We start from the raw sequence: 25,828 nt of genomic DNA on the forward strand, positions 1-25,828 counted from the left end.
TAAAGACCACCATGACGTGTTTTGTGAAATGATAAAACGAAGGTTGAATTGTTTTGGAAGAACACGCAGCACTACATATGGTGTAAAAAAGGGCACCCCATACCAACATGAAAATATCATCCCAATGGTGAAGGGCTGATTCGGGGCCTGGACTGTTTGCCATCAAGGGAAAAATGTATTCTCAAGTTTATCATGATATCATACAGGATAATGTCAGGGTGGCTGTGTTCATGCTGAAGCTTTGTGAAGTTGGTTGATGCAGCTGGACTATGACCCTAAACATCGAAGTAAATCCACTACAGAATGGCTTAAAAAAATAAATACACTTTTTGGTGTGGTCCTGTCAGAGCCCAGACCTTAACCCAATAGAGTTGCTGTGGAATGAGCCATTCACAGCAGACATTCTAAGACAATTGGTTGATGTTATTGCAGCCAAAGGAGGATCGACCAGTAGGACTGTTGGGGTGACAGTTTTTACCACCACGGTGATTAAGGACCAAAAAACTTGCTTCAGTGGCTCGAAATTTAGCTACCGCCAAAAACTTTAAACGGTAGGAACAACCCTGGCAGGGATGTATCTGAATGGTCGACTAGTCGTTCATCAACCAGTATGTCAATTAGAGAGGTTGACTTGTCATTTTAATAAATAAATAATTTTATTTGTATTTATTTTTTACTAATATTTAAAGCTTAAAGGCCTAGTTCACCCAACCAGTGGTGTCTCAGGATCATTATTTAGTGTGGGCACAAACAATCACTTAAACAATTATTTGACCAATCTTTGAAACATTTCTGAATGATTCCAAATTTTGTCTGTCATTTTGACAGATAAAAAATAAATAAGAAAATCATTGTAACCTAGCGCCTCTGTTTTGACTTCACTATTTGTTCCTCACATTCAAGTCATGTGCCCTGTTTATTCCCTGATATTAATATGCATATTAGATGTGTATTAACTGGCACATCATTAACCCCTGGTATTGTGCATCTCTTTTGTGTTTAGATTTTGAGTAAAGGGTATCTGATTTCATGACTGCATACATCGATCATTACTTCAGTGTGTTAATGCATGAAAATAAAGCACAAACTGCATAATAACAAAAGGATAACACAAAAAGCATAACAAAAATAATCAAAACAACAAACTCTCAATATTTAGCAGTCATTGATATCTAATAAAAACCAAAGCATCAACAACACAACACCTCAATGCAATGGCATACAATTAAGTGAAATGAAGAACAGTGCTTAACTAATCCAACCAGTAACGTAATCTAAAAAAAATTGCTTTTAAAACTTAACAATGAAGTTCACTACACAGGTCTGCAGTCAAGATGGTAACTTCTGATGCTCATGTCAACAGCTGACATAAATATGATTGAAGCTTTTGCCTGGGGCTCAGGGGCAAAGGCAAACTAGCCCTCAGGCAATCATTGAATGCTGGTTACACATGCGCATGACGTTCTCCAGATCTCCGTTGATTAACATTGAAGATGAAGAACTAGCCCCACACATAGCAAATGAGAATGATTAAATGGCTTTTACGCAACATACCTTAATAATAATAGACTTTCTCAGTAGAATATATACTTTTTTTTTTTCTTGTATAATGGACATATAATACATTTTAAATTGTGGTAAATATATTTTTTTTCTTAAAATAATTTATGATGCCATGCAATTTGAACAACAGTTCCACCTCAGGTTGCGTCACTTGCCCCTAATGTAGAGCTGCGGCTGCACCCAACAATAAAAATGATCTCCTCATTTGCTCATCCTCATAGCATCACGTCTGTATATGACTTTCTTCTGCAGAACACACAGATTTTTAGAAGAATATCTCCGTAGGTCCATACAATGCAAGTAAATAGTGACCAAAACAAAAAAGGACAAAAGTGGTGTAAAAGTAATCCATAAGACTTTTTTAAAAATCCATATGTTCTGAAGCGATCCAACCGGTTATCCGAAAACACTTTCACCTTGAACCTAAAATTTCATTCTGTTTAATTTTCTTTTGGTAGCATTTAACTACATTAATGAAATGCAATGCAAATTGTTAGGCAGCAATAATTAGGGAAAACAAGGGAATTTATTATGTGCACACCTAATGGGACAACTGGCTTTTTAAATATTCATTAAAGTTTCAATTCTCTTATCGTTTACTCTACTCTGGTGGTCCATATCTTCTGAAGTAAAATGATAGGTGTGGGTGAGAAACAGATCAATATTTAAGTGTCTTTTACTATAAATTATCCTCCCTGCTCAGTCAATCTCCACTTTCACTTTTACATTATTCTGTTTTTGGGGATTTACGTCGTTCTTGCATATCGCCACCTACTGGGCATGGAGGAGATCTTATGAAAAAATTACTTAAATATTGATCTGTTTCTCACTCACACCTATCATATTGTGACTGAACACATGAACTGGATTTTTTTTTATTTTAAATCAAAATATTGTGTAAATATCTATTAAATAGCCCTAATCAATGATTGATTTGCAATGGAGTTTGGCATCAATGTTTTGAAAAGCTAGTGATGCAATAACAAAAAATGGGTTAACAGTTATTTATAAATATTTTGCATCTCTCTGCATCTTGCTTAGATGTTGTGTGCACAAGTTCTGCAAGTCTCCACAATGACAGTATGGTGCCAATTAAATTATATCTGCATCTCCTGCTTCGATCAACGTGCCGGAGTGCCGTTATAAAGACAGCTGGCTGGCAGAGGAGAAATTAAAATCTCTATCTGTATGCAGAGGAGTGATCAACAACAAGGGAATCCTATGTCTAAGTGTAAAGAAAAAATTAAGACGTCAATTGATGTCTGCATTTATTTGCACTAAGCTAAATATTTCGTTAACTTGAATTTACTTTGGAATAATTTGCAATCAATATGTACTATCGAATTAATACTTAAAGTAGGGCAGAGAGTCAACTTATGTGATAAATTATGTTTAATGTAGGGCTGAATCAATAAAAATAAAATTGAAATATAGCTGCAAGCAGCGATGGCTGGCCCAAGCCGGTGGCACCGCCACCCCCGTGCCTTTAGGGTTGCTGTGCACGATGGGCAATAACGTAACCTCGCTTTGACTGTCGAGAAGATGTGTGCTGTAGAGCTTGCCTCAGTGTGGGCTCTGCAAAAGTGCGCATCGAGGGCACATATCAACCACAAAGTATGCGTGAACACCCTTCTGATACCTAAAATGAAAAATGGTTGTGGAGTTAATGGACACATGAAATAAGTACACAAGACTGAAAATTCATATGAAGTGTGCCATTTGGGACAGGGCCTATGACCGTGAACCACAATAGTCACATCTATGAGGTAATTCAAATGTAGAATAATTTTAATGTCATAGGTCAATATTAGGGCTGGGATAAACTATTATTTTTTAAACGATTAATCTAACGATTCATTTTTTTCAGTCCGATTCGATTTCGATTCGATTAATCGACTTGTGACAACACCGGTAATACCGGTTTCATCGGGGGTGGGGGTGTATAAAATGTAAAAAAAAAAAAAAACATTTGCCGGGAGTTTGATTGACTGGCGACCTGATCAATCAATCATAATACGCCATTTTTGTCCGACAAAGTAGTCAGGAGAGAGAAGATTAACGTCGGTGGATTTGAATTTGAATAATGGATTGTAGGCTACTGTACTGACATCTTTCCGCGGTTAAAACAACAGTCCTTCTGATGTAGGCTACATTCATGTTTAGCCTATTTGATGCTATAAATTAACAAAGGAAAAGATGATCGGTTCACGAGCAGCTTTAACTGAGGCAATCTGTCACGGCACATTAAAGAGCCACAAAATAGTAGGCCTATTTATGGTTTAATTTTCTTTGAATGACCAAATTTGAAAGTTGAGACTTTATTAAATGTTACCTGCTTGGACCTGTCTGTCAGCGCGTTGTCAGTGTCCTCTATGTATTTTTTACGACATTCATAGCTATAAGCGCATTATTAATAGCTATAAGCGAAAACTTTAGGTGTCGACAATGTATTATAGCCTACTCCAACATAGAGTGCAAAGTGGGGAGTTGAAAAAAAAACTTATGGTGCTCTGTCATATGCAGCTGCAACCGGGTGGCGCCTCTTCAGGTGCTGGTGCATTGCCGTGGTGCTAGAATGGAAGGCCATCTCCATTTTGCAAAGACGACATATCACGGAATTGTTTCCTTTTAAATTAAAGAATTACCATACTTTAGAGGAACGAGTGCATGCCGCCTTGCACTTCTGATAGTCTGAGGAGCCACTTGTGTTTTTACTACTCGCCGGCGCCGCCATCTTTGTTTTGGGTCCGACGAATCGACGCGCATATTTTGGGTCGACGTATTTTTTGCGTCGCCGTCATCGATGACGTCGCCGCGTTGTCCCAGCCCTAGTCAATATCTTTTGCAGCACTTAAATGTGTTAATCCAGAAGGCCAGTATTTATCTGGAGGTCTTTGTACAGGTTTATCAATGTAATTATAATTAAATGTACTGCTGAAGTTTCATCGAGATCAGTTAATGTATGCAGAAGTCTGACAGATTTTGACAGTCTACCTTGCTTTTAAGCTCCCTTTATGTGCTTTTTGGAGCTTCAAAGTTCATTCCATGTGTTCCATATTCAAACCAAAATATCTGACTTTCTGTTGGTATGTTTGTTCACTTGAGACATAAGAGGGTGATTTCAAAGCATTTTGAAAGTGACACACTTCCTTCTGCCAGTTGGTGGCGCTATAACTTTGACTCACAATAGTCACATCCATGTGACACACTGCTGAAGTTTCATCGAGATCAGTTTATGTATGCAGAAGTTATAACACACTTCCTTGCTATTTGCTCCCTTTATATGCTACCTTTATGAGGTTTTTGGAGCTTCAAAGTTTCATTTGAAATGTGTTCCACATTCAAACCAAAATATCAGACTTTCTGTTCGACTAATGACTGTAAATTTGGAAAATTGTCTGGCTCCCTCCACACACACACACACACACACACACACAGAATTGGCAGGGGGCACTTTGTCAGAGAGAGACAGAGAGAAAGAAAAACACAGAACGGGAGGGGCCACTCTGTCTGTCAGAGAGAGAAAAATTCCAAGAAATCCACATTCAAACCACAATATCTGACTTTCTGTTGGTCGGAGCTAATGACTGTAAATTAGAAAGTTGTTCGGCTTGAAGAGAACAATATACACGCCGAGTTTTGTAACTGTAGATAGAACTAACTAAGTTATAACACACTTTATGTGTCCTTTTTAGTCCTAAATTAATTAGCTACAGTACTAAATCGTCTAAATTTCCTCGCCTCTGCCATACCGTTCGAGATATCAAAAATCCGTCCGCAATGTAGCATCCTCAATGTCTTGACTTCATGCTGACCGAGTTTGGTGGCGATTGGATTCATTCTCTAGGAGGAATATATATATAATTCCAGAGCATGTGTTTCCAAACAAGCAATAATAGCCGACTTCCTGTTGGGCTGGCGTAAAACTTAGAGCACGAAAGTTGTTCGGCCCGATGAGATCTACAAGTGTACAGAGTTTCATATTACATGCAAGCATGTTTGATATATGGACAAGTGTTCGAATCCCATTCCAGGGGGCGCTGTCGAGCCCCCCTGCCACGCCCGGGTACCATCTTCAGCCCGGCCCTGATGGCCGCGGGTTCTGACCCGTGTGCAAAGTTTCAAGAGTTTTCGAGCACGTTAAGGGCCCCAAAACCTTGAAAAACAAAAATAAAAGCATTCTCACTCATCAGCCAAATCAGCACCCTCCCCACAGACACAGAGAGACGTAGGGTCAGTGAGAGAGGGAGAGAAAATTCTCCAAAACATCCACATTCAAACCAAAATATCTGACTTTCTGTTGGTCTGAGCTAATGACTGTAAATTAGAAAGTTGTCCGGCTCGATGAGAACAATATAATTACTGAGTTTTGTGACTGTGGGTCAAAGTGTAAAGCAACCCCCCCACTTTTGTCAAAAGGTGGCGCTACTGAGCCCCTGCACCACGCCCGTTTCTGAAACTTTGCACATGTCTACTGGCTAATAAATGTGATGTGTCTGTCGAGTTTCATGCAATTTCAAGTATGCTAAGAGTCTCAAAAGCATCAAAAAAGAATATTCAAGTTTGAAGCATTGCCGCGGCAACAGTATCGAAGATATCAATAATCCTTTCACATGTCTACATCTGCCGTGTGTTTACATTACACACCAAAAGTTTTAAGTAAATCGGGTAAAAATAAGAGGGTGATTTCAAAGCATTTTGAAAGTGACACACTTCATTCTGCCAGTTGGTGTCGCTATAACTTTGACTCACAATAGTCACATCCATGCGATTGGCCTCTTACAGCGAACACACTGCTGTAGTTTCATCGAGATCAATTAATGTTTGCAGAAGTTATAACACACTTCCTGTTTCTCTTTTCGCGCCATCATTTTGTTTCCTCGCCACGGCCAAACCGTTCGAGATATCAAAAATCCGCCGGCAATTTTTCATCCTCTATGTCTTGACTTCATGCTGACCGAGTTTCGTGGCGATTGGTGGAATTCTCTAGGAGGAGTATTTCAAATTCTATTGCATGCGTTTTCCAAACAACCCTAAATAGACGATTTCCTGTTGGGCTGGGGTAAAAAGTAAAAGTATGAAGGATATATGAAACGATGAGATCTATATGTGTACCAAGTTTCATATTATTACATGCAAGCGTGTTTGATTTATGGACCAAGTTTTCGGACCCCGTTCCAGGGGGCGCCGTCGAGCCAGCTTCAGCCCGGCCCTAATGGCCGCGGGTTCTGACCCTTGTGCAAAGTTTCAAGAGTTTTAGAGCACGTTAAGAGCCCCAAAAGTGCCCGAATAGTCGTAAGAAAAATAATATTCTAACGAAAACAATATTGCCTTGCCTTTTCAAGGCTTGGGCCCTAATTCACAATGTGGCCTGTTATTTATTAACCCCCCCAAAAGGCTGCGATTCAATTAAATAAATCTATACAAATAAATAGTCTGGATTAACAATGGTCCAAGCCCACCTGCAGTTTTTTTAACTGTCTTAGTGGCTTGCAAACATCGGGCAGCCCACACAAACTCCATCCATCTCAGGACTGTTCATAGATTGGTTTGCTAACAGTGCGCGGTGCTTTTTTCTGATCATGTGCATTGAGAACGCAAAGTGTTACAACATTGCAAGGAATACATATGTCTTCATTTTACCATAAAGTCTTGAGGGTTTAATAGGACCAATGCTGTGTGAATGAATTAACTTATGACAAAAATATTACTTTTGTACTACAATAAAATTAACATTATATTACAGTAATATAATATTATATATTGAAATCTCTGAAGTTGTCACGGACGTTCCAGATGCTTTACGTTAAATAATTTTGTATAATTTGTAGTCAAGTATTGTTTATTTATGTTTATTTAAATTATGTATTGATATGTTGGTACATTTACCAATAATATGATTAACACATTTTATGATGAATATTATTCTTCCATGAACTAATTAAATGGAAAACACGACTTGATTATTTGAAACTTGCAGAAACATCTGCAAAACTTGCCACTGAAATCACTCATTATATTCATAATAACAATATAAATATATATATATATTTATATTGTTATTATGAATAGAATGAGTGATTTCAGTTGTTCAGATGGCGAAAATATGTAGGCAAAGGGGCAATTGTAAAGCTAGAATCGGGCACACATTCAGCAATGCCTTTAAACATGTAACACTGCTTATCAAACAGGGTTTCTGCAAGTTTCAAATAATCAAGTCATGTTTTCCATTTAATTAGTTCATGGAAGAATAATATTCATCATAAAATGTGTTTTTATAATCAAAATCAGAATGCGCTTTATTGCCAAGTGTTCTCACATACAGATTTTTTTTTTTTGATGATAGGAGAAACAAGAGTGCACAGAATATTATGGTGAGACACAGAATATAAAACTAGTTAAGAGTATAAATAGACATACAAATAATATGACATAACAGAATGGCATATGTACATGTGCAAATGGTAATGTATGCTAGGTTGGGGTATGTAGACTATTGAATTAAATATGTGAATTTACATATGTACATGAGATGTATTTACATTATTGCACTATGTAAATATAATAACAATAACGTAATATTCTTCAAATCAGTCTGATAATTGCAGTCACGTCTTATGCTAGTGTGAGGGAAAACAATCCTATCACATTGAAATGTGAAAAATTCACAAGCGCTTTTTTTTAAAATAGCCCAATCTATTTTATTTTTCTTTAAATTTTCTACATGAAAATGAATAACTAACTACAGTAACCAGGTATACAGGTACCCTATGGTAATTCATGCCAAATAGATAACATGTGTAGCTGAATGTGTCTGTTAATGCAAAACTTTGGTTGTAATCATATTAAGGATTCCTGTCTTGACTATCTGTGGGCTTGAAGGAATTCTTGAAACTTACATTTTTATAGTTTGGACAATGTTTAAAATCACAGAGGATGCTTTTATTGTTGCATTTTTGTTAATTAACATTTAGAATAGGATAATATGTAAAGCTTTGAGGTGCTTGAAAATATGATTAAGGTATCTTAAAAATGCTTGAAAAGTGCTTAAATTTCACTCTTAAAAAAAAAAACCTATACGATCCCTGACTCTGGGATTGCTTTTATGTTGGGAGTGCACCTATGATGCCTTAAAATGCTGCATAATGTAGGCAGCTCACATGGTTGTGGAACAGAGCCGGTATATGCCATGTATTAATTCCATGTTTTTGCCACTCTTTACTGTAGTTTTGGAAGTCCAACCCCAGTATCTTGACAGTGCAAAGGTCAGCCATGCTCAGGAAACAAGAGCAACTCCAGCTACAACAAGAGCAACTCCAACAGCAGCAGAGCTCCTCAAACAGTGGCTCAGATGAGGTACTGCATGCATGTACTGCAGAACAGTCACTTAATGAAATTCGGACCATAAAATCATCATAGAGCTGTTTTTTTTTTTTTTGATGAATTTTGCTGTGCCCCTTTCCGATTATGGATGATATTAACAAAATCTTAAATTGCAATATGAGTGATTTTATATCATGATAACTATTTATATCACAATATAGTATTTATTTATTTTTTTATTCTGGAAAACCATTAAAAATCTGTTAACATTGTAAATAACCATATTATAATGCCTTTTTTATTTTGGGAAAATCTTGTCAGTGATATGCTTTTTAAATGCAAACAACTTTCCGCTCAAATCATTTTCTCTTTATTTAGTACTTGACAGACCGTCAAAGTTAAACATGAATTAAAATAACCACTCAAAATTCAACCTTACCATAATACTCTATTTCACATTATGCCAAATTTCAGTCTATGTTATTGACCAATATTATACAATTTCCTCAAACTCTTTTCAAAGCAAAGTAACAAAGAAAATATTACATTTTATTTTAGTAAAAAAAATTAAATAAATGCACAAAAATAACACGTCTTGCAGAAAATAAATTCCAAATATATTTATAAATGCCTTGCAAAAAAATAAAAACAAGTTTGTATAAACAAGTGTTCATCTTCGCACGACTCAGATTTTTCTAATCGGTGTCGGCTTTTGTGTACAAACACCACAGATGTCACCTGTTTAGCCTGTTCAACTATTAGGTTTTTTTTTTTTCATATCCAAACTGTCATACCCAAATCTGAAGGCTCCTCTTACCCACATACAGTGAAGTAAAATTTTGGTCTAATTTTTAAGGAAACTTAATTATTGTATTATTATTATCAATAATTGTTATTGTATGTGTTCAAACTACTGTAATAAACAGATTATGTCTTTGAAAATGCATAACTCAAGCCCTGTATGCTCTTTTTATATATGGCAAGTTTTGTTTGATTCCACTAGATGGCAGAAAATACTGAAAAAAATAAACATTTCTCTATCATTTACCATTTAAAAGGTATTACTATGAAACTGAAGGGAGGCAAAATGGCCATTTAGTGTCTCCAAGGTCCTGGGTTATCCAAAATGCAAAAAGAAGCTATTTCAAAGAATATTACACCAAAAATCCTACTTTTATTATTTGGTATACATGACAACAGCACTTACAAGGATACCCAAACAGGTTTTCTTATCATATTTTCAAAGACACACAAAATATTAGTAATGCGATAGATGAAAAGTAGACCTGAGACAATTGTGAAGATGTTTTTATTTATTTATAATATCATAACAAATGTATAAACTAATATAAAATGTAAAACAGTAATATACTGCAACAATAATACAAAGTGCAAATATTTCTTTAGAACAAGCAAATATTGAATGAAAATGACAATAAACAGCTATATAATTTGCAAACACAATCTATAAGGGTTTGCAATTTATATATTATATATTAATCCAGTTGCTCTAAAACAGCCTAAGCACCAACAAAAGCTTTTTTGGAAACATATTGAGAAATAAGAAGTAGAAATAAGTCTCCATGTGCATCTGCAAGTGCTTTGGCAATACGAAGTGCGTCTCACGTGAGCGCACGTTACAGGCCTCGTGTTGACGCCCAGTTGTGCACAGACTAGGATGATGATGATGATGATGATTATCTCAATCTCTGATTCTTCGGTAGGGAAAGATGTACATGTCTTTGATCATCAATTTTCCAATGATATGTGTCTCGTCATTATCAGTAGACAATACAATATTTTGCCGATTTTATGAAATCGCAACCTATGTTCTGCTCTACTGTGTTTACAAATATAAAAGATCTTTGTGATCCATTCAGCGATCATTTGATCTATTGTTTTATTCTTACAAAATAAACAAAATATAATCTGCAGAATGAGAGCTTTTGCTTGATATATGGCTTGTCTATGTTAATCAAATCTTAGAGATATGAAAAATATTCAAATTCATAATCATACTTGATTTTTCTGTATATTGGTTGCGGAAGTGGGAATTTAAACATTCAAATGCTGCACGATGTAAAATAAGTAAGTAAATGATGGTTTTGTGTGAAAATTAGTGGGTCTTGGCTTTGTAATGATACCGGTAATGATTACTGTAATGAGACTGGTATCCATCAGGACATATAAATATTGAAGGATGATAGTGATTATATCATTTTGATATTTAAAATGGGTTTAAGAGTTGAACAGGTTAATAAAAAGCTCCCCTTAATTTTCTTGACTTTTCTATTGATCATATTGGCAATAATTCATCAAATGAAGTATGGATTTGTGATGTAGTGAAGCACACCTTGGCATGTTAAAGAGATGATCCAGATCTCTGGATCGCAGTGATGCTGTCATGGCAGAGTGTGTCAGATCACGTTGGACTGCTGCTGCATTCACTGTATAGTACTCCGAATTGGCCCGCAAAATCAGAATTGCAGAGAATGAGCAATGAGTTTGTGGCCGTGTTTGCGGCATTACCTGATCTATATAATTCCTTTAGTAAATCAGGCAATTAAACCAGCGTGCACAAATAACAGGCAATTTTGCCAGCCACAACTCATTTCTCGCTCAAGCCTGCTTTCAGTCTCACATGAAGCATGCTCACTGATATGCTTGTGCTGCGCACAAGGATATTTACATATCATGATATATACACAATATAGGAAAATTATATATATAAATATAATCATATCGCCCAGCCCTACATCCTCCTTGCCCCTTTTAAATCTTGTAGCTGCTGTGGTATTTGCTGTCTTCTCTGCTCTATTTATGTACTTGTTTTCAGTTCCAATAAACATGTTATGTCCTTACCTGCAGGACTCTTCCAGTAGTGATGACTCAGACGATGACTCAAAAAGCAAGAGTAAAGAGTGAGTGAATGTATATTTGATGTGTAAACCCTTTGCATTGATCCAAAATAGATTCAGTCTCACTCTAGCTTCTTTTTAAAATGTGTTTCCTGTTATGTGTGCAGGTCTGGATCAGACTCTGATTCGGGTTCGGACTCTCGCTCTGGTTCGGGAAGTGGCTCATCGGGCTCCTCTGCAGAGGAGGGGAACAGTGATGAGTCTGTGTCTGACTATGAGCCCAGTCAAAAAGTCAAAAGCAGAAAACCTCCAAACAAGTACTATTTTCACCTTGATTTTAGGTTTAGTCTGGAATTTGTTTTTATGTAAATGACTTCTGCTTTCTTTTCAGAGCTCAAAACACATGAGAACATTGGCATTGGTGCCACCAAGTTCTATAGATTGTGACATTAACACCTGATTTTACCTAACCGGGCAGAGGAACGGTGACTGGGGAAAAATTAAAAATAGTGATAGTATTAATGTGTTGCACAAATTAAGTGCAATTTCACAATAAGTTATAATATTGCATGTTTTTGTTTACTGTTATTACTAAAAATAATTGTAATTTATATAGGGTTACAATCAAATACTCAGACTGTGGGTCCCTCTTAAGCTTTTAAGCTCTTAATTATTGAAGAACCTCATCCAGGTGGTCTCGAACCTATTGTTTTGGTGCGGAAGCTAATGCAGTTGATGTATTCACATATACCTATACGAACCGAACCAAGGGAGAAAACACACCAGGTTCTAAAACAAATGCTCGCTGAAGCTGTTCAAAAGATACACGCAAAAGTAAATTTTTTTAGCTGGTGGTGGCGCTAAAGAGTTTGTTTTAGAAGTCCCAAATTTGCTATGGTTCTATGGGCTACCAAAGTCTCCCAGCCAGAAGAATATTAATAAGTAACTGATTCAATAGGTGCCACAGCACTGTCTATCACCCCTGATAATAGATAATTATCTGATAATGGATAATACTACATTAAGAAATTACAGAAATATACATATAACAATTGTATTATATATGTATTATATTAACAATTATTAAAATTATTATTATTAGGGGCCAAGCCCCGAAGGTTGCTTTTGGCACCAGTTGTATCCATTAGTTTTCTTCCTCTTAAGCAACCTTTTCACTGCTTACGACAAACACTAGGATGGAAATCAGTCATTTCCAGTGGAGAGTCACACAGGAGCTACGTGGTCTTGCGACCATATCCTGATGCAACATTTCGGATCCGATTTGAGCTTTGGCTGTGTTGAAATATTTCAACACGTTTGACGAGACCTAATGCGAACATCTGACCTGATGTGATGTATTCATGCAAAGCTATCAGTGAGAAATATCAATGGATTTTGACCTAAACTTTATACTAAATGGCAGCTACAGCTGAACTTTGGACAGTTATGAACGTCGAAGTCAGAAATGATTGTCTACGTTGCAAATATATTACAAAAAGCGTTTTTATTACAGTAAACGTGATTTAAATTTGTTATTTGTAAATTTGTTAAATTTGTGAATTGAAATCTTCATATTTCAATTCACATCTATTTATTTCAGCTTTACGTTTGCTTTTTTATGGTTGTTGTTGCTGTAAATTATCATAATAACTACATAAAACAGTTTTAATAATAAATAATACTATTAATAATAAATATTGAGTGAAAAACTATCATGAATTTTATTGAATTCCTTCATCTGCTCAATAAAATCACACACAGTAATGTCATTCTAAGGTAAACATTTGATAGCTTCTCCCTTCATGAATAAAATCCATTGGGAGCAACATGAGACAACTGCCATCTACTGACAACTTCATCACAACTGCCACTAGGGGGAGAAATAAGACAGTCGTATGTGAATGATGGAGACGGTGAAAAGGCGGCTTTATTATAAAACTTCAGGCTGGCAGCCCATGGAACTGTTTGTAGGAAAATTATGAAATTTGGCACACTGATGGTGGTAGTGATGAATAGTCCCCATAGCAAATTTGGGACCTACAGGACAAACGCCATTGTGCCACCACCAATTCAAAAATGAACTTTGCTTTTGTGCGTATCTTTTGAACCATTTGTCCTAGAGACCCAATTCTTTTTTTTCCTGATTACTCTCCTCTTGATTTAGACCCTTCAACGATGATTCAAGGACCTTTTAAATTAAAACCCTGCACATTACAGTGGCTGCCATCTTTTAACTTTGAAACGTTTCTGTTCCTTCAAACTTAGTCCGATTTGTCCAAACAATGGAAATTAAAATATATCTATAAATCTCCAGACCAAGCCGCACAGAATTAATAGTACAGAATTGAGAGTTTTGCCTTTTATTTAAAAGTTACAGCATCACAAAGCTAAAGAGGTCGATGTAAAACTGAAAGTGAGTCTGTATCACTATAAACCCTTTGTCCTATCAAAACGAAACTATGTATGGGTAAGCTTCATTAGGACCGTTATCTGAGGGTACATGCAAAATTAGGTGACCGCACCACCTATGGGTCAAGAAAATTTCAAAGTGGCTGTTTAACGCTGTTACTTTTGAAAGGTATGTCTTAAAATCTTGTGCATTCCTTGGGTCAAGAGGATTTCAACTATACAAATATTTCCAAATTGTCCATACTGCCTGTCCTCCTTATTGATTTTCCACTTTTGAGTGCATTGTTGAATTTAAAGGAAAATTGGAATGCATTATCAACATGTCCTGAAGATACCTGGGTAGTTTGGAGACAGTGGGTTAGAGTAAGGCAAAGTTCTGCAACCCTCTACAGACACGTTGGAGAGAATCGCCATTTGCTAGTCATTTTTATTTTCTTTAATTGAAAAACTTTTGACAACATGCAAGCGTGTGTATATATGTATATATGTGTGTGTATTAGGGCTGTCGATTTAACGTGTTAATTCAGTGCAATTAATTTGACAAAAGATAATGCGCTAAAAAGATTAACGCAATTAATCGCAATGCCCCCGGACCATAATAAGGAAGATTCCTGAGAAATGCAAGCTTGTAGTACCACCTGTTTACTCCAGAGGTCAGTAAGTGAAATTTCAGCTGTATGAGCAATGCGCAGTTTATACAGTGAAGAAAACAACCATCCAGCAGACAGAACAACACAAACATGCGTTACGTTCTTGTGTTCAAAACGAAGGAGCGCAAATACGAACTAAGGGATCTCAAGATGTGTTTAAAGATTTAGTATTAAACTATATTTAACTTGACAAAGTGACCTAAACATTTTATGTTTATGACGCAACACACCCGATGCACTACACAAGCATATTTGACGCAGGTGTAAATTGACGGGTTCTTAAACAAGCCCTCATAATTAATCTCCAACTGATTGACAAATTCACTTGTGTAATGGATTGCTGTGAACTGTGTCAATGATTGACTTATGATCAATAATATGGTAGTAAACAATACATTCTATTCTAAAGCCACTTTTTGTATTGTCTTATCAATGATTAACTCCTCTGCCACAAGAATGTAATGCATTTTAATTATCTGAATATATGTTATTTATATATGTATATGTGTATATATGTATGTGTGTGTGTATATATATATATTTTATATATATATATATATAATTTAATATTTAAAGATTACTATTATATATTGATATAAATGTTATAATCATTATATATTGAATTATTGTTATATGAGGGGCTTTCTCAGCAAATATTTGTATTTGTGATTAATTGTAATTAATCGGGACAACATGTAATTCATTCGATTAAAAAATGTAATCGATTGACATCCCTAATATGTGTGTGTGTGTGTGTGTGTATTTACACACACACACACAAATACACACACACAGCTCTGGAAAAGAGACCACTGCAAAATTATCAGTTTCTCTGGATTTACTATTTGTAGGTACAGTTTAAGTCAGAACAGTTTACATCGACTTAGGTTGAAGTTAGTAAAACTAATTTTTTAATCATTCCACAGATTTAATATTAGCAAACTATAGTTTTGCCAAGTCATTTAGGACTTCTACTTTAAGTAATTAGTAGTGCTTGTCGAGCAAAACATTGTAATCTCACATACTAGTTGTTGTTCTTATTCTTCCGTACAAAATTTCGGCACCTAAAACATCCCGCACCGTTTAGTGTAGACCCATGAATGAGGTGTCAGATCGACCGGTTTCTTTGACACCTGTGCTTATGACTTTTTTAAGGGGGTGGGAGGTGCTCCCCTGGGGGCCAAAAAAACGTCCTGAAGTTTGGGGGTAAGATGTACCCCTGGGGGGGTAAAACGGGCACAAATATGCCCCATAGGCATACTATGGCAAGGGTCTCGCCCATGAAAACAATTGTTTTACCCTACTATGACAAGACACTTTTGTGGGATCATATCAACCAATCAAATTGTCGTAGAGACGTGGGGGTGGGCTCATTTCACTCAGACTACCAATCAGTCTTTAAGTATCACCTTGGAAATTGTGCAGCCATGCCCTAGCAACCATATACAGCACCCTAGCAACAGCCCCATACACTTCCATTCCAAATGGCTTAGATGAATATCTTCAGAACAGAATATTGTAGACACTTGGGGTTTGGCTCTTTTGAGTCAGGTTAGTAAGCAGCCAATACGAATTTCACTGATCACTGGCTAGCCACACCCTGGCTACCAATTAGAGCACCCTAGCAATGGGTTTCAATTACAGTGTAATATCTTCGGATCAGAATGTTCTAAAGACATGTGAGTTAGTTTGTTTTAATTGGGTGAGCAATCGGTCAAGTATCATTATGAGAACTTGGGGTACTTAGCCACACCCTAGCAACCATCCTACGCTGTAGGATGTGGATGAACTGAAAGCATTGTTGGCTGAAACCTAGAGTAAATTTTCACCACAGCTTTTATAGAAACTTGTTGATTCTATGCCCAGACGTTGTCAAGAAGTTCTGCGAACGCAAGGATTGCAAACTAAAATACTTGAAATTGTAATCTTTAATGAATCCATTATCAAGTGTCCAAATATTTTTTTGTCTTAATATTAAACCATATATCTGTTATTTTATCATTTACTGTTTAGTCCACTAGTCTGTTAGTCTTACAGATCCCTAGTCACATTATAGAAGTTAAATGTGTTGTAAATGCTGTTTCATGTCGTTTCAGTACACCATTATGCTCAAAAACATTTAGTCTTGTAATTTACTTTGTTAAAAACTGCCTGGATCTCTTCTGTTCTCTCAGGGCTAGTGCTAGGAATGGGAAGAGCAAAGCTTCAAAGAAGAAGCCCTCCCTCTCCTCAGATGAAGAGGATGATTATAAGAAGGCCCTAGCAGGACCTCGGCGGCAGGCCACAGTCAATGTGAGCTACAAAGAAGACGAGGAGCTGAAAACTGATTCAGATGACTTGGTGGAGGTGTGTGGAGAGGATGTGCCTCCACCAGAGGAAGACGAGTTTGATACACTGGAGAGAGTGATGGAAATTAGAATGGGATTGAAAGGAGGTAAGGATGGCCCCAAAACATGCTAGATTTGCATTTTTTGACAATTTGAAGGATAGAACTTTCAGTCAGTTTAGCAGATATCATTTATAGTGGCACTGCTTTTGTTAAGGTGTCATTTTGTCCCTTACAGCAACAGGGGCTGTGACAACAGTTTATGCCATAGAGGCAGACGGAGACCCCAACGCCAACTTTGACCCTAACAGGCAGCCTGGTGAGGTGCAATATTTGATCAAATGGAAGAATTGGTCTCACATTCACAACACCTGGGAAACAGAGGAGACTCTCAAACAACAAAATGTGAAGGGCATGAAGAAACTGGACAACTTCAAGAAGAAAGAGCAGGAGAGGAAGAAATGGTATGAATGCTTACAGAAATATAATTTCCTGTAGGTAACATGGCTTTAGTTGGTGCTGATTCTGTTTTTGGACACTGTGTCCACAGGCTCAAAACTGCTTCACCTGAGGATGTGGAATACTTAAACTGTCAGCAGGAACTCATGGATGATCTGCATTCACAGTATCAATTTGTGGAAAGAATCATTGGTAAGAGGACGCTGTCCTTAGTTTTCATTGTTTTGAAAAATCGTTGGGAGCTTTTACTAATCCTTGCTGTTGTCTTAATCTTAAAGGACATTCAAATCAGAAGTCGGCTGCAGGTTATCCAGACTACCTGTGTAAATGGCAGGGGCTGCCGTACTTTGAATGCAGCTGGGAAGACGGAGCTCTTATTGCCAGAAAGTTTCAGAAGTGCATTGATGAATACATGAGCCGAAATCAGTCCAAATCCATCCCCTCCAGAGATTGCAAGGTAACCTTTTCCAAGACACTAGACCTTGAGCACACATCTATTGCAGAACACTTGAAATGATATAAGCTACTACCCAGTCACTTAAAGGATGTTTGATTTTATTTAGGTTTTAAAACAGAGACCACGATTTGTGCCAATGAAGAAACAGCCTCACTATATTGGTGGAGATGGCCTAGAACTGCGGGACTATCAGTTGGACAGTCTGAACTGGATGGCCCATTCTTGGTGCAAGTATGTACATTTTGCACATCACCTCAGTTTTGGACACAAATCTGACATCCCATGTAATTTTACCCAAAGTCTTGCCATCTTGATGAAAAATTAAAAATCCAAAAAATGAATGACTGAATACTGTCAATAATACATAATAATAATAATAATAATAATATTAGAACAAACCTTGGTGATGCTAATATAGAGTTTATCATGAGAAGCTAATTTTGTGTAAACCATCTGTGTGTTTAAATCAAGGTTATTAGTTTACTTTTTATGTTTTTGGTACTTAGTCTGTTCTCATGGTGTGGATAGCCTTGTTGCTGATATGGTGCTAAAAATAAACAAATAAATATTTGCTAACTGAAACCAAATTCCATAAAGTGCTTGATCCTGTTCTGTACACACACACAGATCACTAATTTATGAGTGAGAACTGCATTCCACAACCAAATTCAATCCCGAAAAATGTAGGTAGTGATGACCCAAATTTTATAAATTCCACATAGTGTCTACAAAACCAAATAGAACATCTATTTATTGAAATTCTGCTGAATGATAATGTACTACTTGGGGCTGAAACAATATTTAGCTGTTCATTCCTTAGCAATTTTATCTGCAGATATCAGTATTGACTGTCTGCTTGCAGTATTAAGCTGTGTCCCAAACGACACTATACACTTAAAAATATATAATATGCACTCTAATATGGATGTAATTTTCAAAGTGTAGCATCATCCCAAATGGAACACTTAAAGATTTCTACTACACTTAAGCATTGAACTTACATTTGTAAGTTGCTGAGTCCACTGAAGTTTTGCTAGCTCCTACATTCTTCATTATTTATTTACAACTGTTTTGTCAGACCAGTGGATGCAGACAAAACAAAGGCACAGAAGGAGAACATTTTTTTATTATATTGTAAAAAAGCAGCTCAAACTTTTAGTCAAAGTATTAAGTGGCTATGTGTACTTGTAGTCTAATAAGCAGCTAGCTCCAACATGGCACTCCATGAATTTCTGTCTAGGGCAGAGACAGTGCTCAGCACTGTAAAGAGGTGCACACACACACTGGATGAGTTTTTCCTTAGTGTACAACTTTGTGGAGCAGAACACAGTCTTATTTGCATTATTTCCAACTTCACACTGCACATTAATATTGTGAATGTTATTGCTCTGATCAAGCCAACAGTGTTTTAAAAATGCACGGGACCATCCAGCCGTGACAAGTTGAGTAACCTGTCGAAAGAGCAGAGAATTCCACATTGTGTACAAAACCAAACTGGACAACTACAGTAGTTGTTAATGACGTGATCAATAATGTGTGTGAGAAGTGTTTTACCTTTTCCTGGTGCAAATCACACAAAGATAGTTATGCGTCTTCATTTATATATTAGAGTCTGTCTTCACTGCAGTTTCATCAACCCTGCGGCCTCAGGGTAATCCTTACATGTTTAACAGCTGGCACTTAACCACCACAAACAAAATACAGTGACATTTGAAATAAAAATGTAGGGGATTCATGCGGTTGTCACTCCCAAATCTTTGTAGTGTGTATGTAGCCAGAAAATATTTTCAGTTTAATTTTATTACCTTAACTTTAGCTTGTTACAAAATCTTTTTCTTTTATCATCTCTGTTTGTTGCATTGCAAGCATGACATCTACTGGCCATTATGATGTTCCAGCTGTGTTTGGAGTTTTTTTTGTACTGACCCAACAAACTTAAATGTGCACCTTTTGAAGCATGCACAAGGATTTGTACCGTGACATGAAAGACAGAGAGATAAAAATGGTCACTTCTTTGGAAATTGCACAAAATAGAAATTGATGCCTCTGTGCCTCTTTTATGAAATGTAACAAATTACCTAATGTCCTGAAAAAGTCCTGTAAATTTATCTCTGAAAAAGAGTGGGAACCCTTTTTCATCAGTTGCTTCATAACTAATACTCTTCTGCTTTCCCAGAGGGAACAGTTGTATCCTAGCAGATGAGATGGGTCTGGGAAAAACCATACAGACCATCAGCTTCCTCAATTACCTGTTCCATGAACACCAACTCTATGGGCCCTTCCTGCTGGTGGTGCCTCTGTCCACCCTCACATCTTGGCAGAGAGAAATCCAATTGTGGGCTCCTCAGATGAACGTTGTTGTCTACCTGGGTGACATCAACAGCAGAAACATGGTATTTAATGAAATGCAAGACTGAGCTGTTCCTAGAATGTTTACAGGAAGTTTTAAGCACTCGAAGGTCGTATTTTATTTTTTTTACACCTAGGCTTGTTATTGTGTAACTTGACATTGTGCGGTGTAACAAAAGTTTAACTTCAACTGTTCTTAACTTGACACACTGTCTTGAAAAGGGAATGCTCATGCATGTGTACATAGTTCAAGAGAATAATAGAAACTGACTACTAAATACACATTCATGGTCTTATATGCCTTGAGCTTTGCATTTTTTATTGATGTCTCTAAGCCCTCTTATTTTTGAACCCCTCATGTAACACAGTTTTAAATTTGTTTCTGCTTGTTTAGATCCGGACACATGAATGGATGCATCCGCAAACCAAGCGACTGAAATTCAACATCCTGCTTACTACTTATGAAATTCTCCTGAAGGATAAGGTACTAATTGCAGCTGAGACAATAGCTGTCCCTTCCTGAGCACTTTTATCTGCAAATATCAGAATTTTCTCCTTGCGGCATTTGTTTCCTCTAGTTAACTTAAGAGGTTTACTGCGGTCACATTATGTAGATTTGTTGGACCATCTTATGTTTGTCATTTTCCGCAGTGAGGGTTTATTGTGCTTGACGGAGGAAGTTTATTATGCATTATAAATGAGAAGCTTAAACTTTTATAAGTATTTTTCTGTGGCTACAAAAGTCTAATAAACAAATTACTTACTCTTTCTGTTCTGTTTCTCCTGCAGTCGTTTTTAGGAAATGTAAGCTGGGCATTCATTGGTGTGGATGAGGCCCATCGGCTCAAGAATGATGACTCACTCCTCTATAAGACCATGATGGAGTTCAAGTCCAACCACAGGCTCCTGATCACTGGCACACCCCTGCAGAACTCCCTCAAAGAGCTCTGGTCTTTACTGCATTTCATCATGCCTGAGAAGTAGGTGGCTGCTCTTGTGTGTTAGTGAAACATTAATTCTATTAGATATTTGTCCACAGACTTTTTATTGTTGCAGTGCTGTGAGTTTTTCATGGGGATTTTGCAATAATTTGTCATATCTGTTTCTGTGTTCGTATGGCAGCATTTAAAGGGTTAGTTCACCCAAAAAAAAAAAAATGTAGTCATTGTTTACTCACTACTGTGTTATAACCCCATTCGACTTTCTTTATTAACACAAAGAAAAACCTTATATGATAAGGTTTGGTGAGAAAACAAAATTGAATGTATTATTTAGTGAAACTGTTTGCCGACCGTTATTCTCCTGCGCATTCATGAGTCTGCATGGGAGCAAGTTCACACAGCCCCGATTGTGAAATAGGGCATTCAAGCATTTACCTGCTATATCTGCATAGTTACCATAATCTTCACTACTTTAGGCTCTGCCTAACCAATCATCACTCCTAATGCCGAAACCTGACAGCCAATACGAGTCAGAGTAGGGCAGTTCCCCCCCCCCACCCCCAAAGTCTGCTACACTGCGAGTCGGACACACTGCCGAACGAACTGCATGTCGGAAAGCAAGCCTTTAAGTTAGCTTACAATGTTAACTGTCCTGTCAGAAACAGTGATGTTGCCAATTTCATTATTTATCCCACTGTATCCCACATTATGTATTCAATAATGTTAGCTAAGCTAATTGTTCATTTATGGAGACTAGTGGCAGTAACCTGGATGTAATGTAGGCTAACGTCATCAACAGGATAAAACATGTCGGTATCTTTCTCTTGTTGCACGTTATCTATAAAACATGTAAGCTAATGCAAGCAGGAGCCAGCTCCTATCTGCTAGCTTTTACAGAAATGAGCCTGACCTCCGTTTTACATGTTGAATACGATGCTGATAAATAAAAAATGCACGTTTTACATTTTAAACGATCATGGCCAGAAAGATACAGATTTTAATTTAATAATTATATTTTACCGTATTGGTCCGAATATAAGACAATGTTTTTTCTCCTCAAAATATGTCTGAAAAAGCACTCGTCACAGCCGCATGCACATGGAGCAGAAATGCGCTCCAGATACTGTTCTGTGTGCACCCGGAGCAGAAATGCTCCCTCGCGAGGATGTTTTACACCAGCGGATATGGTTCTGTGCGCTCATATTACGTACGCGTGCCTGATTTGTATGTGCGCTATTATGGTACTAGGCAAACATCAAAAGAAAGTATATTTGCCCATAATGTGTAACATTCAATAGCCATTCAGACTGTCAAGTACACCCTCCAATCCGGGGAGAAGATGGCAGTAGAGTTCTTCAGACGACATGATGTCAAATATGGGGAGGTGCATCGCACACTCTGCAAGAACATCCGTTCAGCAGGAACCACTAACAAACGCCAGCAGCAGCAGAGTCTGCTTAAAAAGAGACTCAACTGTGGCTGCAAAGAATCTAGTAGTGCTCAGGATCTCAAAAAACAGGCAGCTGAAGAGGGGAAGGCTGAGACATGGTTCTAAACAGAGAAAACGGGCCCTTGAGAGTCTGGTTCTGGTGAAAAAATAAAAAAGACCCCTCTTTTTTTGTGGAATGACTTGCCTCCACACATTAAAATGGCCCCCATATTTTATGTGTTGTTGTATTTTCTTTTTATTCTTTGTGCAACACTTTGGTAACCTAGTTGTTTTTTTTGTAAATGTGCTATATAAATAAAGTTGATTGGATTGGATTTTTTGCTGGCGTATCTTTCTCACCTTTTTTACCCCTGACCAGTTTTCATGCCTGATAGAATAGATGCATTTCTATGCCCAGCCTCATGTTTATCATTGTTCCTCAGAGTATATCAAACTAAGTGATAGAGGCGGGAATGTCCGTCACCTTCTCCATTCTGAACCGGTGAGTATTTGTGTCAGAACTACTACTGAAAAGAGCGATACCTCAGTGAAAACATTTGGTAGGTGTAACTTTGTTGCCCAAAATCAAGTCATTTTTAACTGGCTGGTGAAACGCTGGCTTCAATATCCTGTCATGAGAAAGTTTTTTGACCGGTGCCAAGAAACCAAGTGATCAACAGTACTGTCTATGTACTGTCACTCTTCATGGCTGGTTGGGACAAAAACTCTGATTAACATTGTAAACATACCTTTTGTCAAACAAACCATTTCGTGTGCCATCCGGTTAGGACATGGTGTGCCTGCCTTCAGCCTCCTATGTCTGTCTATCTGTTTGATTGAGAACTCTGTTTCAAATAAATAAGGCTTAGAAATGTATCTATTCTCTGACTACAAACTCATCTCATCAGACATATTTAGTTTGGTGTTCTGGTTTGTGTGCAGCTGTGAGCATCGCTGTTGCAAACCTGTTTTAAAATAAAATGAGTTTTCACTTGAATGCCCCATCTCATGACAGATACTGCGATATTCAGAGGAGAGCAACGGTCGGACAAAGGTTTCACTAAATAATACATTCGATTTGTCTTTCTCACCAAACTTCATAGAATGAGTTCATAACCATGGAATCATTTTTGAATTCTGAATTATACTTTTGCATCCTTTTGAAGCTTGAAGAGGTGGTCGCCATTGTATGACATCACTGAGCAAATGTTTTCGCTATTTTGTCATTTGTGTTAAGAAAAAGTAAGTCATATGGGGTTATTAACACAGGGGTGAGTAAACAATGACTGATTTTTTTTTTTTTTGTGAACTAACCCTTAAAAGACAGTTTAGGCCTTGAGCAATCAATGGAACTGAGAAACAAAATTATAATTTTTTACTTAATTAGAATTTTGGAAATATGTATTTTCCCAATGCTGATATATGTTGCCATGTGTGCAGGTTTCACTCGTGGGAGCTGTTTGAAGAGGATCATGGAAAAGGTAGAGACTCTGGTTACACCAGCCTTCATAAAGAGCTGGAGCCTTTCCTACTGCGCAGGGTAAAGAAGGATGTGGAGAAATCTCTGCCCGCCAAGGTGGAGCAAATCCTCAGGGTGGAGATGAGTGCCATTCAGAAACAATACTACAAGTAAGAACCAACATCATTTAGAGCTGAGAGATATTAACTAGACTTTTTCAATGATGTTGGGTGAACTATTTATTCCAGTGCTGTCTGATGGCTCCTTGGCTTTTCTCCATCATGTGTAATGAATGTGATTTGTTCATTAGATGGATATTGACAAGGAACTATAAAGCCCTTAGTAAAGGCACTAAAGGAAGCACGTCGGGCTTCCTCAACATCATGATGGAGCTGAAGAAATGCTGTAACCACTGCTACCTCATTAAACCACCTGATGACAACGAGTTCTACAACAAACAAGAAGGCCTACAGGTGTGTTTAGCTGAATTGCTCTTGGGTATGAAGCTTGTCTGAACTAGACACAATGTATCATAAGGTTGTTTTTTATTTTTATCCTGCCTAAAGTTGAAATAATGGGAAATTTGAAAATCGCAGCCTATCAGAATAAAATGTTATGTTTAATATAAAGCTATGTGATCAGGATTTTGGACCAATAGGATTCCATTGTGATCAGAGCTATCCAGTGCGACATGAATGACATGGAAGCAAGTGACCATCAAAATATTTTGACAACAGATTGACAGTAATTGCTGGTTAGGTCAAAATCTCATTAAGATAAAAGATAAGTGATTTATTGCTTAACACTGTGCAACGTCACGCCTATTTAAGGACACATTGTTTTGAATTTTCATTACAAAACCCTTGATGTCGGTAGTTACATGTCAAATTTGAAGTCGTTTCAATAGTTAGTGCAGAGGCATAACATTCTGTCCTTCATATCCACAGCTAACTAAACCATTGTGAATTCTGCAATGCCTAAATACTGATTGGATTGTTATTCTGTCTGCAGCATCTGATTCGCTGCAGTGGAAAGCTGATTCTTCTTGACAAACTGCTTGTGCGGCTGAAAGAACGAGGCCACCGCGTGCTCATATTCTCCCAGATGGTCCGGATGCTGGACATCCTGGCCGAGTACCTGAAGTACCGTCAGTTCTTATTCCAGGTGATTAAGGAACTCTTTCAAAGTGAGGAAATGAGAGCTGGTGGATCAAGATATGACTTGTAGGGTTCACACGGTCGACAATGTGAATACCTGGAAATATATCTGAAAATGTAATTACTTGTGATTTCCAGGCCTGATGTGGCTCTGTAGTCAACAAACTTTTTTGTTTGTTGTTGCTCATTTAAAAAAAATTTTTAACGTATACATTTGTGTTTTTAGAGACTGGATGGTTCCATAAAGGGTGAGATGAGGAAGCAAGCATTAGATCATTTCAATGCAGATGGCTCAGAGGTATGTTAAACACTTTTTACAGCATGCCCTAACCAGACGCGACACGATTAGATTCTAGCTACAAACAATCTGTATGTCCTGTTCACCCTTAAGCTGCATTTAGACATTCGTTTTTTTGCGGCAATGTCCAAATGGATAAATATGCAATCG

At 37.3% G+C, this 25,828-nt stretch overlaps 1 protein-coding gene across 2 annotated transcripts in view; it reads left to right on the forward strand.

The window, feature by feature from the left end:
* chd1 (chromodomain helicase DNA binding protein 1) overlaps positions 1–25,828 on the forward strand; it is an 89,171-nt gene that overhangs the window by 27,457 nt on the left and 35,886 nt on the right. The window contains exons 4-18 of one of the 2 annotated variants that reach the window (XM_052116265.1): positions 8,791–8,919; positions 11,755–11,807; positions 11,912–12,061; positions 16,978–17,237; positions 17,368–17,593; positions 17,680–17,780; positions 17,867–18,045; positions 18,152–18,276; positions 20,222–20,438; positions 20,789–20,878; positions 21,184–21,374; positions 24,205–24,393; positions 24,534–24,696; positions 25,235–25,387; positions 25,607–25,678. In XM_052116265.1, coding sequence (XP_051972225.1) covers positions 8,791–8,919; positions 11,755–11,807; positions 11,912–12,061; positions 16,978–17,237; positions 17,368–17,593; positions 17,680–17,780; positions 17,867–18,045; positions 18,152–18,276; positions 20,222–20,438; positions 20,789–20,878; positions 21,184–21,374; positions 24,205–24,393; positions 24,534–24,696; positions 25,235–25,387; positions 25,607–25,678 — 2,298 coding nt within the window. Of the gene's footprint in view, positions 1–8,790; positions 8,920–11,129; positions 11,808–11,911; positions 12,062–16,977; positions 17,238–17,367; positions 17,594–17,679; positions 17,781–17,866; positions 18,046–18,151; positions 18,277–20,221; positions 20,439–20,788; positions 20,879–21,183; positions 21,375–24,204; positions 24,394–24,533; positions 24,697–25,234; positions 25,388–25,606; positions 25,679–25,828 lie in introns of those variants that run through there. The other variant, XM_052116264.1, reaches the window with a different exon arrangement.

This window comes from Xyrauchen texanus, chromosome 43, assembly GCF_025860055.1.
Source record: "Xyrauchen texanus isolate HMW12.3.18 chromosome 43, RBS_HiC_50CHRs, whole genome shotgun sequence".
NCBI classification, from domain to species: Eukaryota; Metazoa; Chordata; class Actinopteri; order Cypriniformes; family Catostomidae; genus Xyrauchen; species Xyrauchen texanus.